General features: G+C 53.6%; 6 protein-coding genes across 6 annotated transcripts; 2 read left to right on the forward strand and 4 right to left on the reverse strand.

Annotated features, from left to right (window-relative positions):
- Positions 1 to 29: 29 nt before the first annotated feature.
- Positions 30 to 1,580, reverse strand: LMH87_009091 (uncharacterized protein; the record flags this gene model as incomplete). Its single annotated transcript, XM_056202368.1, has 1 exon — positions 30 to 1,580. The coding sequence occupies one exon, from the start codon at positions 1,578 to 1,580 to the stop codon at positions 30 to 32; it is 1,551 nt and encodes a 516-aa protein (XP_056056939.1).
- Positions 1,581 to 3,006: 1,426 nt separating this feature from the next.
- On the reverse strand, positions 3,007 to 4,160 carry LMH87_009092 (uncharacterized protein; the record flags this gene model as incomplete). Its single annotated transcript, XM_056202370.1, has 2 exons — positions 3,007 to 3,880; positions 3,946 to 4,160. The coding sequence occupies 2 exons, from the start codon at positions 4,158 to 4,160 to the stop codon at positions 3,007 to 3,009; spliced, it is 1,089 nt and encodes a 362-aa protein (XP_056056940.1).
- A 404-nt stretch (positions 4,161 to 4,564) lies between these two features.
- Positions 4,565 to 6,334, reverse strand: LMH87_009093 (uncharacterized protein; the record flags this gene model as incomplete). The annotated part of the gene is made up of 3 exons (XM_056202371.1): positions 4,565 to 4,835; positions 4,889 to 5,920; positions 5,988 to 6,334. The coding sequence occupies 3 exons, from the start codon at positions 6,332 to 6,334 to the stop codon at positions 4,565 to 4,567; spliced, it is 1,650 nt and encodes a 549-aa protein (XP_056056941.1).
- A 1,536-nt stretch (positions 6,335 to 7,870) lies between these two features.
- Positions 7,871 to 9,574, reverse strand: LMH87_009094 (uncharacterized protein; the record flags this gene model as incomplete). The annotated part of the gene is made up of 1 exon (XM_056202372.1): positions 7,871 to 9,574. The coding sequence occupies one exon, from the start codon at positions 9,572 to 9,574 to the stop codon at positions 7,871 to 7,873; it is 1,704 nt and encodes a 567-aa protein (XP_056056942.1).
- A 928-nt stretch (positions 9,575 to 10,502) lies between these two features.
- On the forward strand, positions 10,503 to 11,771 carry LMH87_009095 (uncharacterized protein; the record flags this gene model as incomplete). Its single annotated transcript, XM_056202373.1, has 2 exons — positions 10,503 to 11,673; positions 11,734 to 11,771. 2 exons carry the CDS (start codon positions 10,503 to 10,505, stop codon positions 11,769 to 11,771), a joined length of 1,209 nt encoding a protein of 402 aa, XP_056056943.1.
- A 369-nt stretch (positions 11,772 to 12,140) lies between these two features.
- Positions 12,141 to 13,327, forward strand: LMH87_009096 (uncharacterized protein; the record flags this gene model as incomplete). Its single annotated transcript, XM_056202374.1, has 7 exons — positions 12,141 to 12,194; positions 12,269 to 12,287; positions 12,361 to 12,476; positions 12,534 to 12,623; positions 12,679 to 12,731; positions 12,784 to 12,921; positions 12,979 to 13,327. The coding sequence occupies 7 exons, from the start codon at positions 12,141 to 12,143 to the stop codon at positions 13,325 to 13,327; spliced, it is 819 nt and encodes a 272-aa protein (XP_056056944.1).
- Positions 13,328 to 14,237: the final 910 nt, after the last annotated feature.

A 14,237-nucleotide genomic window follows, 5' to 3' on the forward strand; every position in this document is an offset into this window, starting at 1 on the left:
CTTCTTCACGGCCCATCCGCACCGCGACTTCAGTTCAGAAGAATGATTGGAAATCCTGCAGCAGCGGCTACGGAGCCCAATAATGCAGGGCTTGACATGACGAACAAGGGTTCCTTCTGAACAAACGATTTCCCGGCACGCGCCACTTCATCCCCTGTATTGCTATTCATGCTCAGCAGAACGATTGCAACACTAAAGGCGTACACAAAATTGTCTATTCGAGCGAATCGGGACAGTTGGCGTTTCTGAAGTTGCGCTACTGCTATTTCCCAAGCGAAGGCGGCTGCACGGCACATGAAAATGTTGCTGGCGGCCTCGCCAATGGTTGCGAGGAAGGATGTATAAGGATCCATACCACCTTCAGCCTTCTCCAGCGCCAGCAGAGATGAAGAAAGGAGAATTTGTGCCAAAGCAAATGCACTAGCAGGACTGAAAGGATTTCTGGCAGAGTCGGTTCTCAGCGGATTAAGCACGAAGCGCACAGCGCCGTTTCCTAGAACTGCTGCCAAGCCAGCCTCGCCAATCCTGGAAGTGCCATGATTTGAGAGATACAGCATCTCGGAGCTGAAAACAATCATATTTAAGGTCGCCGACAGCAATTGTATGCCAGGGTACTTTTCTCTTCGCGTGGAGCCACAACACCCAGCAAAGTAACAGCCGACGCGTCCAATTGCCTCACCAGCAGGCAGGCTCAGTCCAGCGGCGCAGAAAAGAAGCCTGCTGTTCACTTTGAAGCCCAAAATCGGGCAAAGATTCAACCAAGTGGCGGAAAAAAGAATGGCACCTTGAATTGATATGCCTTTGAAGCCTGGGAAGAATCGACGCGATATGCCCGGTGATGCTGGCAACGGCGAAGTTGCCTTTTGTTGTTCCATGCTCGGGCTGGTCGAGACTGATAGCGATCGATTCATATACTTGGCGCCAAAAAGACCACTGATGACGGTTCCTAGGCCAATGCCAGCCAAGCTAGACAGCTCCCTTTGCGGGAGCGTCTCAATGTTCGCCCACTCGTACAGGGAAGCCGACAACAGCTGAGCAGATGCCATTGCAGCACCTAGCAGCAAGCTGTAGACCGAAACCTGACTAGTCTCTTCCCCAATCTTGAACACGAAATGTGCCGGGCTAGCAGACTGGAACGAGACATATCCCTGCCCGGCGAATAGCTTGTAGGCAATATACGTGACGAAGCAGGTGTAAAATGCTAGTGTGGAGAAGAGAGCCAGGCCCAGGTCGGTCGCAAGTGCTGGTCGGAACAGCTCTTGTAGCAGGTAGATCGATGGCAAGGTCCGAAGGAGCAGGATCGCGGCGGCATTGGTGATCGTGATGCGGGCGAAGAGCTTCGGGTGGCCGTGGTGCAAACCTGACCCACGGATGAAGGCTCGAGAACTGGAAAGCAGTTCCGTGATGAGGCCGGCACCGATCAGATAGACGATTCGCAAATCTGCGCTTTTGAATACGGCAAGGCCCACCGATGAAAGGGACAAGATGTGGTGGACCAAGTAAAAGTGCGTGTCGCCAAGGAAAGGCATTTCCGCTGTCCACAGCACATACCTCGTTCCGATGCAAATCTTGGAGTCCATCGTCAAGGCGCTCGTTGAATAGCCATCTCGGCTTGCTGGAGTTGAAAGAAGTGCTCGAGCACAGAATGGAGCCGAAATCAAGGTCAACAGAATGCCAATGATGAAAACGAGCAGTCCTAGCATCTTATGTGTGCCGAGTCGTTCGAGTCGAGTGCAATAGAAGTCTCGGAAAACATGGCCCATAAATCGATGGAGTGCGTAGAGGAGAGCATAATATGCAAACAAACCTGCAACAAGTATTTGAGTGTCTTGAGAGTGTATAGTTCCAAGAAGAGACATGTTGACATGATGTCTCAACAACCGCAACGAGCGTGTGTCGTGCAACTTATAGTCAACATCAAGCATTCAAATCCTACATGCAAGCACAAGTGCAAAGTCCTATATATGTAATCTCCATCCACATGATACGCTTCCAGGGTAATATATCCTCCTCCTATGGGACTGCCCGTTCCCCCAAAGCAAACAATGGGTAGTCGGGTTCAGCCCAGCTCCCATGATACGTGGGCGCCTCCACATGAACAAGAGATGGTCAATCACAGCCCGCAACTTCGTATAAATAACTCGGTGGCGTGTAAATGAAAACAAAAGACTCGCCTCATCAAGCATTGAGATAGCCACTGCGGGGGCTGCCCTCATGGCCGCGCTCGAGCAAGCCTCTGGCCTCGCCGTCTCTTGGCCTTGATCTTGGCTGGTCGGACGGCTTCATTGAGGCTTGCAACACACCAGCTGACAGTACATGCGGCTAAATGGATGACCTTGTCAATATAAAAACGTACAGAGACCTAAACTTGAGGAAGAGGGCTAGGCCTGAATCCCGAGTAGGACTGTGGCTGGCTGCTGGAACCGACACGCACGCGGCTTGGTTCAGCTGGCACAATGGTTCCAGTCAACCAGGCTGCTGCGGCGAGGCTCCAGGAGGCTGCATAGACCAATTTGTTGGCATGTCTCTCTCTCTGCAGCCGTTTTGGCAATTTACGATTCATGCCTGCAGGCGGCTGCAGGCAGCATTAGTTAGTGTGTGACAAAGCTCCGACGTTTCCGTCTTCCAGCTCGAGCGCCCGCTGCAGCGCCCACTTCATGGCGCTAACCACGGACGCCCGCATTGTTCCTCAAAGAACTTTCATTGATTGACGTGGTATCAATGGACGTGTCTAACGTTTTACAGAATGCAAGACCGCTCCATGAACGGATTGTCGAGGTTCCGGCGTGCTATCGGTTAGTTTACAGCAGCAATTTCCCCAACGCCACCGCCGTTGAATACAATGTGTCACGCGATATAGACCAATCGTTCAACAATATGGCGTGCATGGATATTAATCAGTTAATTTCAGGTATGATGATGCCCAACGCACACTTTCTGACGGGTGGAAGGCTTGCCGTTACTTAATGCCCCGTCACAAAATCCCCAACACAATACCCTGTACGACTATGCGGTTTTGCGTTTGACACGGGCCACGACTATGACGGCACGTAAGACACCAGTGCTGTCGGCCCAGTTAAACATCCGCCTTGCCACACCCATACTCCCCATGGATATTCCGTAAGGCTTTAGTGAACGTTGCTGTCTCTCAATGTGTGCCACAAGCCCGCTGAACACGGCCGACGTTACATCCTGAATCTTAACCGTACCCTTGTCATATCCTGCGTCCACAAGCTGCTCTGTGTACTGCCCCTCTGTCATGAACGCATTGAGCGGACATCCCGCAAGCCGACCCACCAGCTTCGCCGTCATGCGGGCCGAGAAGAAGGCCTTGTCGTTGAGCACGAGATCAAACGCCATGAAGTTGGCCTTGAGCTCGCGCGCCGCATAGAGCAGCAGCGGCATCCGCGAGGGCGCAAAGTGATACATGCAGTCCAGGGCCAGCAGCCAGCGGTCCTGGTTCGCCTCGTCCGCGATGCCGTCGACGAGCGCCCGGACCGGCCGCGCCCACGACTCGGGCCGCGCGGCGTCGGCGCCAAAGAGGCGAAACGACTCGGGCCCCAGCCGGACGCCGTGACGGTTGGCGCTGGCAATCTCGCGCTCGACGCGCTGGTACGCGAGCTGCAGCTGCGCCTGGTTCAGCGTCAGCCCGACGTAGCGGAAGCTCTGCCAGGCGGGCGCGTCGAGGGTGCGCGCCATCTCCACGGTCTGGTCGCCGCAGCCGAAGCCCACGTCGAGAATGGCAATGCTGCGGCGGTGCCGGAGCTCCTTCTCGGCGACGGGGTCGCCGGTGAGCAGGTCGGCGGCGCGTAGGACTTCCCGAAGCAGCGCGGCGCAAGCCTGGTCAAGATGCTGTATCTTCTCGCCGCGCGGTGTCCGCCTAGCCAGGAATTGTGAGCGCAGATACAGGATAGCGGCAAAATCCGAAGTCAATCTTTCACCCACCAGTATCCCATGTTCATCCACATGGGCTGAATTGGCACACGAATGTTCAGCTTCCAGTGAGAGAGGTCGTAGACATCGTTGCGCAGTATTGACACGACGCGCGCGATAAGGACCAGCAAAATCGTGGCCAGACAGCCAGCGGCCGCGCCGGAGAGAAAGTCATCGGACACTCGATCGCCGAGAAATTGTTTGCGCCATTCATAAAGCTGGTCCATTCTTGGCCACCAAGATTCGAGATGAATGGCTATCGGGGTGGATGAAAGATCGCGGCCTGGCGTTTTGGTGCCGATGAGAGAACGGAGCCACTGCAAATTAGTGCGCCACAGTGGCTTCGGCTTGAGCATGAAACAAGCACTGTTATACTCAGCATGTTCAAGAAATATCAACGGCTCTCTAAAAAGTATGGTTGAATATTCTTAAATGCATTCAATGTGCTAAAATGTATTCAATGTGCCAAAATGTATTCAATGTGCCAAAATATATAATTCTATTTAAAAAGTGCTCTTGAATACCCGATCTAATTTTGTATATTCTCGCGCATTCATGTATCATGTGCCAGCCCGCCATGCAAAACAAAAACAACTCTATGCAAGTTTGCGTAAAACCATGTGCAATGTTTCTACGCAGTGGTAGCGTATCGACTCTTCTTTCGGATTTGCTTGCCGTAGCGGAAGAAGATGAAAGGAAAAGGCATCATCGCGAGCAGCAGGAATGCCAGAAGCGTGGATGCCCATTGAAAGCCGAGCTTGTGGTACATTTGGTTTCCAAAAAGAGGGAAAGCAGTTGCAAACAAGCAGCGAATAAAGGCGTTGGCAGCCAGAGCGCTGGCGGCGTATGTGGGATACGCATCGACCAAGAAGGTGAAGATGCCGGTATATACTAGTACGATGCTACTCAGAAGTTAGTTTTGCAGTCTACACGTGTCTGGAATCATGAGACATACCCAGCTCCGAAAATCGCTTCGCCAATCATCGGTGCGATCCAATGAACATGCGGATACGACGTCCACGCAAAGATAAAGACACCCACTGGTGCCAGCACCGCGCCAGCCACCGCCGGCGGCAGGCGGAACTCTGGCTCGGCCTTGCCCTTGATGCCCGTCTCCTGCTCAAGCTTGGCCACGAGGCCCATGCGATAGCGGTGCCACAGAGGATCTGTCGCGCTCGCAATGAACATGCCGACGCAGATGGGGATAAAGGCCATGCCGATCTGCCACAGATTGAAGCCATAATTGGTAGAAAAGACGAGCGCAAAGGCACCGAAGAAGAGGTACAGGATACCGAGCAGCATCGCAGACAGCAGACAGAGATTCAGACACATGGGTTCAAACACGAGAAGCTGCATGGGCCGCAGCAACGAGATACCGATGGCACGAATAACCGACTTTTGCGTCTTCTCCGTCGGCGCCAGCCAGCGGTCGTCACCGGTGCGCTTGCGCATGCCGCGGGCCTTGTTCCGGAGCAGGATCGGGTGGTACGTCTCAGGCACGAACAGGACGACGGCGACGAGCAGCACGCCAGTCCAGATGAGGAAGACGTAGTACGTCCAGCGCCAGTGCACATTGTAGTTGATGAAGCCGCCAATCAGCGGGCCGGCCGTCGGGCCGAGGAACGGCGCCAGCGAGAAGAGCACCATGGGCGCCTGCAGCTCGTGCCGCTGGAACAGATCGCCGACTGTGCCGCCCGAGACGGCGAGGAAGGCGCTGCCCGAGAAGCCACCAAAGAAGCGCGAAACGAGAATGGTCTGGATGTTGGTGCCAAAGGCGCCGGGGAACAGAAAGGCCACAAACACGACCCAGGCCACCAGGTAGATGGGCCGACGGCCGTAGAACTCGCTCAGAGGACCGAAGAGCATGGGCCCAAAGGCGATGCCGAGCACGAAAAGGGACAGACCGAGGACGGAGATGATGCGCGAGTTGCCAAACTCGGCTTCCATCTGCTCGTATGTTGATGTGTAGCCGGAGCTGATGTTGGTACTGCGGACATTGTGTTAGTATTGTTTTTATAGAGACGTGCCATGGTCCGCCACTGGACTAAACTTACACTGTGAAACTCCCCGCGCAAAGGATAGAGACAATGGCCCATTTCTTGGCCTTTTTGAAGCTCCAGGGACATAGGGGATCGTTGGCACCGTTATCCCACCCTACCTCATAAGGGTCCTTCTCCTGTGAATACGATGGGGCGACTCGCGACCGTTCAGGCTGCTCCTCGTCGATGCCGTAGCCATTGTGAGACCGAATCCTGCCGAGGGACTCTGTCGACTGCTGCGTCGACTGCGACACGCTGTTTGTAAATAACTCATCGCCGCCGCCGTGGTGGTGCTGGGGATCGGGGCCGGTGGCGGCGCCGTCAGCCGCTGGTGGCTGCTGCTTTTCAATGTCAACGCTCATTATCCGTCTTGGCCGAACCGTGCTGAAATTATCGAGCCAAAAGCAGAGACGTCGAGTCGAGTATGTATTGGACAATTGAAGACGCCTTATCTCCGAACTGCCATTGGCTTTTAAAATACCCTTTCAGGAATGAAGTGGAGGATTGAGGACGTCGCCAAAGGGCTGCTAGACAAAAATCCTAGTCGGCCGAACGGGGATGACAGACAAAAGGGCTTCTTTTTGAATGTCCCGAGTCTCGCGCGCAAGTCTGTCGCCAGCTCGAAAATCGCCTTTCTAAGATGAGGCAATGGGGTATCGACTGGTAATGAGTTGAGAGAGAGAAAAGTCACGAAAGAAGCACGATGGTTAGAAAAGAAAAAAAAGGTCTGCATTTCTCCAATTCCATCATCCGGTCGAGTAGAGCTCTGATGCGGGCCGAATGTTTTTAGTGGCTACAAGTGCACTCGGCACTACAGCCTAAGCGCGAGATGACGCCCCATTTCAAATCAAAAACTGGTTCCCTGCTTTCCCCATCAAATGGAGGATGCTCCAATGAGATGGCGGCATGGCCCAATGAGATGGCTACCGGCGCTCACTTTCGATTCGGCGCTGTCAAACGGGTCATGTTCTTGGCTCGCGTTTTGGCGTTCGGCCCGAGTGTTGATGTTGGTAAGCATCCCAGCCAAGCTCAAGCCTATTACCACAATACTGCTCGGTCGGCAGTGATCGGAGATGGCGTGCGCCCAAGACGGAAAAAAACAAAAAGAGAACCTTGAACCCTTGTTTTCTTTTCAAATTCTCGGAATCTACGGCCGGATATAAGCACCATGTGTCAGCCCTCCTCGCCTATGGGAAATGTCCTAGACAATCTGCCCCGAATACTATGCCGAAAACAAAAAAAGAGCTAATCGCTTGTAGACGTGGCAAATACGGCATTATAACTAGCCATGTCACAAAGTGTACGGGCAATGCAACATTGCATATTCTCGTGTTTCTTACCGAAGAAGAGATTCATCACGTCGGACATGGCTGCTGCGTTCTGTAGGAGGAAAGCGGCGCTGCACAATTGCATACCGGAGCTGCCCGAAGCTAAACCATGACGACAGACATCGGGGCAAAGCCGGCCTGGAGCCGGCGTCGGGGCTCTACCGCTTACTCCAGCGAGCGAGTTGCGGCTGTCGCGTCCCATCGCATCAGCCATGTTGCTGCAATTCCTCTTTTCTGCAATCTCATCAAGTTTTCCGAGATTCTAGCGGGTTCAGACTAGTAAGTTAAGCAACCAGAGTTGCGTAATATATCATTCTAGCTGTTCTTCCTCACTAAGTAGGTACTTCCAAACTTGGGTATGAGCCACCCTTTCCTCACATGCTGTTCTATGTATGCCGTTCCAACCGTCTATATCGTACCTAAAAGAGTATATGCTATATGATATGCCAAAAAGTTCATTCGCTTGCATCCAAAAATAGATTTCCTGTCCGCCATATGTACACTTCGACAGGCTGGCCAAACGCGCTCCTTTCATACAACCCTGCTGATTTGCACCAATGCTCATGCCGCTTAATAGTACTCTGGCAGGCCATTCTTTGCAAAGTCCGGCACGTCCGAATCGCAGTTAAAATCCCGAGAATACGCCTTATCCGGAAGGATACCGGCCTTGAGGCCGGCCTCGTAGGACCACTGCGGCGCGCTCTCGGTCTTCCACGTCCAGTACCACCAGCCCCAGCCCTTTTCGAAACTGTGCATCTGCGCCTCTGCAAACATTTTCAGAAACTGTTTATAGTCGGAGCTCCACTTGCTGGGGTCCGAATTGGCTTGGGCACAGGAGCACTGCTTATTCTTCGTCGGGCATCTCGGCGTTAGGATAGACGTCTTGGGGTCTCCCGTGTCTAGAGTGCCTTCCCATCGATTGCCCCATCCGACGTTTGTGAGGTGCTTGGCGCAATCGGTATCGGCCTGAGACCACTCTGCGAATAATGTCGGGCCATAGCCTGTGCTGGTGTCCATGCTCTGCTGTGTCTGCTTGGTCCACCCGTCGCAGGCATACTGAACCTTCTTTTGGTGCGAAAAGTCGATTTGATTTTCGTTGAAAATGACATATTGATGAACGTCGAGCGCCATATCGTCATAGCCAGTCATTTTGCCCTGCCAGTTTTCGAGGCCCATGAAGCCGTCACCGAATACCACAATGCCTCCGACACCATTCTTGCGTATCAGCTTGTAAAGGTTCTCCGTCCAACTGATCACCTTTGAGGCATCCAGCAAGACCATTCGTGGTTCATTGGCCAGTCCATAATGACTGATAATATTCTTATAGCGGTCTTGGCCAAAGAATTTGGATAGTCGGTCGTGGACATCCACCGACCGCTGGGCGTTTGTATCGCCATCTGTGCCGTTCAGCCACCCGATGGTCCCCCAGCGTCCACTGTGGTTCCATCCATTCTGGCTGCCTGGAAGCCCATGAAGATCGAGGTTGATACGCAGACCATACTTTCGTGCCCATTCGATACCGCGCAGCAAGTACCTCCAAGATGTACGAAACAAGTATGGGTCTCCGTCGTACGTGGTGACGGCCCAGTATGAGAACGGGATGCGCACATGATCCAAGCCTGCGGCGGCGATCGCTTTGAATGTGTCCTCGGTGACAAATGTTGAATAGTGCTTCTCCAGTGTCGACGCCGCCGAGTCGCCCAAATGCGTCACCAGCGTCCATTCGTCAATGATGCCCATACTGAGCGGGTAGTCGAACAATGAGGGTGTGATCCAGGGCTCTAGCGACAGCCATCCTCCCAAGTTCACGCCGCGCGCGGGCAAATCGGTGTACTTTCCCCACGCCTTGTTCAGTGCCGGTACCTTGCCGTTTGCCTGTGCCGAGTCGTCCCACTTCGAGTATAAACCCATTACTGGTAGGTCGCCAACCATCTCGTCGGTGAAAGTGACGTTGAAATCGGTAGTGGAAGCCCATGTCCATGGATCCAGATACGTGTTGCGCCATTTTTCCGGTATAGAATTTCGATCTTGGCCGCTCAGCGATGACGAGGACGAAGTGTCGTTGCCTCCGCCGCCTCCTCCTCCCTTCTTCTTCTGGCTCACCGCCACAGCGACGGCGATGATAATAATTAACAAGACGAGGCTGATGCCCCCAATGATCCACCACTTCTTTTTCTTGGTCCATTTCTTCTTTGGCTGCGGCAGAAGTCCGTCTTTCTCGTAGGACTCGTCGCTCCATCCGCGGTGATGCCCTCGTGCGCGACCTTCTTCCATGATAGCGCCACTGACTACTCGCTTCTTCCTCTTCTTTTCCTTGCGCCTCTTCTCCTTTTCGTACGCTCGTTCCGCTTCTTGGTCGTATTCATCTTCATACCGGTGGTGTGATACGCGCCGCCGGTCGGGCTTTCGACTTTTGCGCTTGGCGTATTCCTTATCCAACCGATTGAGAGCACCGGCAGAAAGCTTTTGTGAGCTTTTCGTACTCCGCGAGTGTCTCGTTTCTCTTGTTTCTCTCGTCTCCCTTGTCTCCCGGCTTTCTGTCGTGTCGTCTGATGCCGTGCCCGGTCGTTTCGTGTGTGATCTCTTTTTGCGCTCATGATGCCGTCGAGATTGATCGCCGCTTCGTGGCCGCTGCCGCCTCGCGTCTCGGGGCGATTCCCTTGACGGCATGGCTCTCTGGACCAGTTTTGTGCTGAACTGATGACTGGAATGCCGGAGAAGGAGAAGCGCAGAGCCGCAGGCTACCTGTGGAACATTAAATTCATTAGGAGGGCAGAGATGTCTTGGGTAGCCGCGTCATTGCCCAGCCCTCAATTATTTCCACGTGGGCCTCCTCGTATGATGTCTGCCGCACTGCCGCATAATTCTTGGCTGGTTGGTGCTGTTATGTTGGCCGAGCAACCGTGTCGCCACAGCCACACCACACCAGCCTCTTTGTCGGCTGCACTAGCCACTTTCCTTCCCCAGAAGAAAGCGGCACAAGAACTGCGGCGACCCGCTCTTTTCGGCTCTCCATACAGGCACTTGGCCCATTTCGTCAACCCCGCGAGAGGCCGCAGCAAGCCGAGTCTCATCCGCCCTGTCGTCCTTCGTCGACAAAACCGCCCGTTGCGGCCAGTCGTGATACATTTTTTCCCACATCACTCTACGCCTACTCCGGTTTCTTTTTGCAGGCGCGCGATAAGGCTCGCTCGACATCACCATGCAACGTCAAGTTGCTCGTCAATTTCGCAGGGTCCTGCAAACGCCCCGTCCGTCTGTCGCCGCCCTGCCTCTGCACGCGTCTCGGTGCTACTCTACACATCCTCCCAACGCCAAGCTGAACCTGCCCGTCGAATATGGTTCTACCCCCTTATTAGCGCATAGTGCTGATGCGGTCCAAAAGAACCTCGAGATTCCCGCCGAGGTCCGCAACGGCGCAACAAAGAAGCTGAATCTCTTCCAGGCCGTCAACGATGCCCTTGGCACTGCTCTCGCGGAGGATGAGTCAGTGGTTGTCTTTGGCGAAGATGTAGCCTTTGGCGGTGTGTTCCGATGCACAATGAAATTGGCCGAGACACATGGTGCCGAGCGCGTCTTCAACACGCCTCTGTCAGAGCAGGGTATCCTAGGTTTCGGTATTGGCCTTGCCGCAGAGGGCATGCGCCCAGTTGCCGAGATTCAGTTTGCCGATTACGTCTACCCAGCCTTTGATCAAATTGTCAACGAAGCTGCCAAAATGCGGTTCCGTGATGGTACCAACGGCCGCGGCGCTGGTGGCCTAACAGTGCGTATGCCGTGCGGTGGTGTCGGCCACGGTGCTCTCTATCACTCGCAGTCTCCGGAAAGTCTCTTCACACACGTTCCTGGTATTCGTGTCATCATGCCAAGATCTCCGATCCAGGCCAAGGGCCTCCTACTATCTGCCATTCGCAGCAACGACCCGTGCATCTTTATGGAGCCTAAGATTCTCTATCGTGCTGCTGTGGAGCAGGTCCCCGTGGCTTCCTACGAGCTGCCGCTTTCGAAGGCCGAGGTGCTCAAAGAAGGTAGCAATGTCACGGTTATATCTTACGGCCAACCTCTTTACTACTGTATTGAGGCTATTCGTCAGCTGGAGGCTCAACGTCCCGACGTGTCCATCGAGCTCATTGACCTGCGCACGGTTCACCCCTTTGACAGAGAGACTGTCTTTGAGAGTGTCAAGAAGACTGGAAGAGTCATGATTGTGCATGAGGCCTACACAACGGCTAGCATTGCTTCCGAAGTAGCCGCGGCTATCCAAGAAAATCCTGAGACCTTCAATAGACTGGAGGCGCCGGTCCGCCGCGTGGCAGGTTGGGATATTCACAACTCGCTGGCCTTTGAGAGATTCCATCTCCCTGACATTACGAGTAAGTTCCACCGAGTGCCTGGAACAAAGTGCAAGAACAGAAGGCTAACCCATTTATTAGGAGTATATGACAACATTAAGCGCCTGTTGGACTACTAGAGAACGAACCTTGTCCTTTATTTAGCGAGAATTCGGTGGCATTTGTAGAGACAAGATATCTGTCACATGAGAAAATATAGAACATGCTCAGGCACAATAAAAATAAGAAATTAAAGCAATATTTTCCACAGCGAAGTTTCTTCTTTGCGCCATTCTAGGTATACTTAAAATGTAGAGCGCTTGTGTGCTTATCACCAAGTTGCCCCTCTCGCCTAGGCTGTTTGTTGCTTAACTGCTGTGCCCCGCCCGTGTCACGCAGCCTCCACCGGTTACGCCATCAACAAGCTCTCGACTTTCCGTCACGGAAAAAGCTTCCAGCTCTCAACTTACCGAATTACTTGTGGCTAGTGGTATAATTGAATTTCGACAATGTCGCAGCTCGAGACTGTGGCCTCTTTCATCGAGGGAGCTCCCCCCGGCGAGGTGAGTGGCTGACTGCCCCTCCTCGAGACCAATTGCGCGAAACTCCTGAAGCTAACCTCCGCGTTTCGTAACAGCTCGCCGATGTCGTTGCCGGTGCGCTTACAGCCCATGTTACGCTACGATAGCCACGCGAATACCCCAGACTGATGAATGCTTTGATATGCAGATATTAAGACCCTTACGGCCTCGTCTCCGAACCTCCTTTCGCAGCTCGGTCCAGCGTTTCAAAGGTACAACGAGGAGCAGCTGATTACTGTGAAGCTGCCTGGAAGCAGCGAGTCTGTAAGTGAAACTGTACACGACGTAACAATTGGCTCTACTAATACATATGCCCAATAGGTACTTGTCAGCGAACACAACAGCCTGGGCGATGGCCGATACTACGACGTCGAGAGCTCCTCCAGCTTCGAATTTGATCACGCAACACAAGTTAGCCGAAACAAAGAATCCCCAGGTGGAAGGCATGCTGATTCATACTCCGCAGAAAGCCAGCGCTGTACAGAGCCATACTATCGAGGGCGCACAAGCCGATTTAACGTACGCAGACCTCGAAGATCACGATGCGACGAATACTAAATGATTGTGACAGAAAATCGACATTGAAAAGCCTGAGCACGTACATTTCGGAGCACTTTCCTAATGCTGCCTATGGCGTCTACCCAATCGAGTCGGACTCTAAGATTGCCATAGTCATTGTGGCCAACAAATACAGCCCAAACAACTTCTGGTAAGTATCTGGTCGCATTGTCCGTCTTCACGTACGGTCTGACAAGCTGGGAAATAGGAACGGCCGCTGGAGATCTGTTTACACCTTCAACCCTTCGTCTGGCTCGCTCGAAGGAACCATCAAAGTCGACGTTCACTACTACGAGGACGGCAACGTACGTCTGCAGACCAAGAAGCCCATCTCTGTTTCGGTTGCATTGAGCACCGGTGCCGGAATTGCCAAAGAGATTTCATCGACGGAGAGGAAGTATCAAGAAGAGCTCAACAAGGGCTTCGTCAGCCTGAGCGAGGGTGCGTTCAAGGGCCTGCGCAGGCAGTTGCCGGTCACCCGCCAAAAGATCGAATGGGACAAGGTTACAGGCTACAGACTCGGCCAGGATATTGGCGGTGGTTCATCAAAGCGATAGGCTCTGCGCCAAGGCTGATCATGCATGGCTAAGCATGCCATAGAAATGCCGGGCCCAAGTTCAAGTAGCAGTAGCTAGAGCTGGTCTGTCGGCTGGCATAAATAGAATGTCGAGCAGTTTACTTGCATCCCATAAGAATGATTGCGCATTTAAGAAAAGGCTCTGTCATTGATCCGCCGATTGACTATCGCTGTAGCCAGGATCGCGCGGCACGCGGGAGCGACTTGCATAAACGATGCTCCACTAATGTATACCGCCTGGAAAGGCCGGAGAGTGTATCTGCAGAATGGCTGACATGTGGGTTAATATATATGCAGAGCGGCAAGATTGTGGTTGACAAGTCCGCGGATGATGAGCACGGCAGCCAAACGCAGCCAAACTGGTTGACTGGCTACCGGGGTGAACTGTTGACTGTTGTTGCCGAGCTTGGCTCCCGTGTGATCGGAATCGGGAAAGAAACCGCCGGCCGGCTTCTGTGGGAGCCAGCGCGAATGCGGGGAGCAGATTTGGCCGGGTAAGCAGCACGGGAGGTGCTCTTGAAGCCAGGAGGTGCCTATCGAGAATTGGACACGTTCAAGGACATGTGACGGCAGCGTCACTACATACGTAATGTATTTCAGCTTTCCCCGGATTATCGCGGCTCTTCTCAGTTGGGAAAATGGCCTAAAAATGATTGACAGGGCGCGAGTGGTGAGGAACCGGCGCATCAGCAGAGGTCCGTTCCTCGAGAGCCGCTGTGATGATGTGGCTTCAGTGGAAAGTCGGGATGCCACGGGGCAAGGATTGGGCGCTGCTGCGCTGTCGGAGCACCGAAAGGTGCGTGTTTACAGGGCCTTGAGCACCAAGTAACTGTGTAACCCAGGCCTGAGGTTACAGAGCTGAGCTTCCCAGCGACGAGTCTCGGCACACT

Source organism: Akanthomyces muscarius (genome assembly GCF_028009165.1).
Source record: "Akanthomyces muscarius strain Ve6 chromosome Unknown contig_18, whole genome shotgun sequence".
Taxonomy (NCBI): domain Eukaryota; kingdom Fungi; phylum Ascomycota; class Sordariomycetes; order Hypocreales; family Cordycipitaceae; genus Akanthomyces; species Akanthomyces muscarius.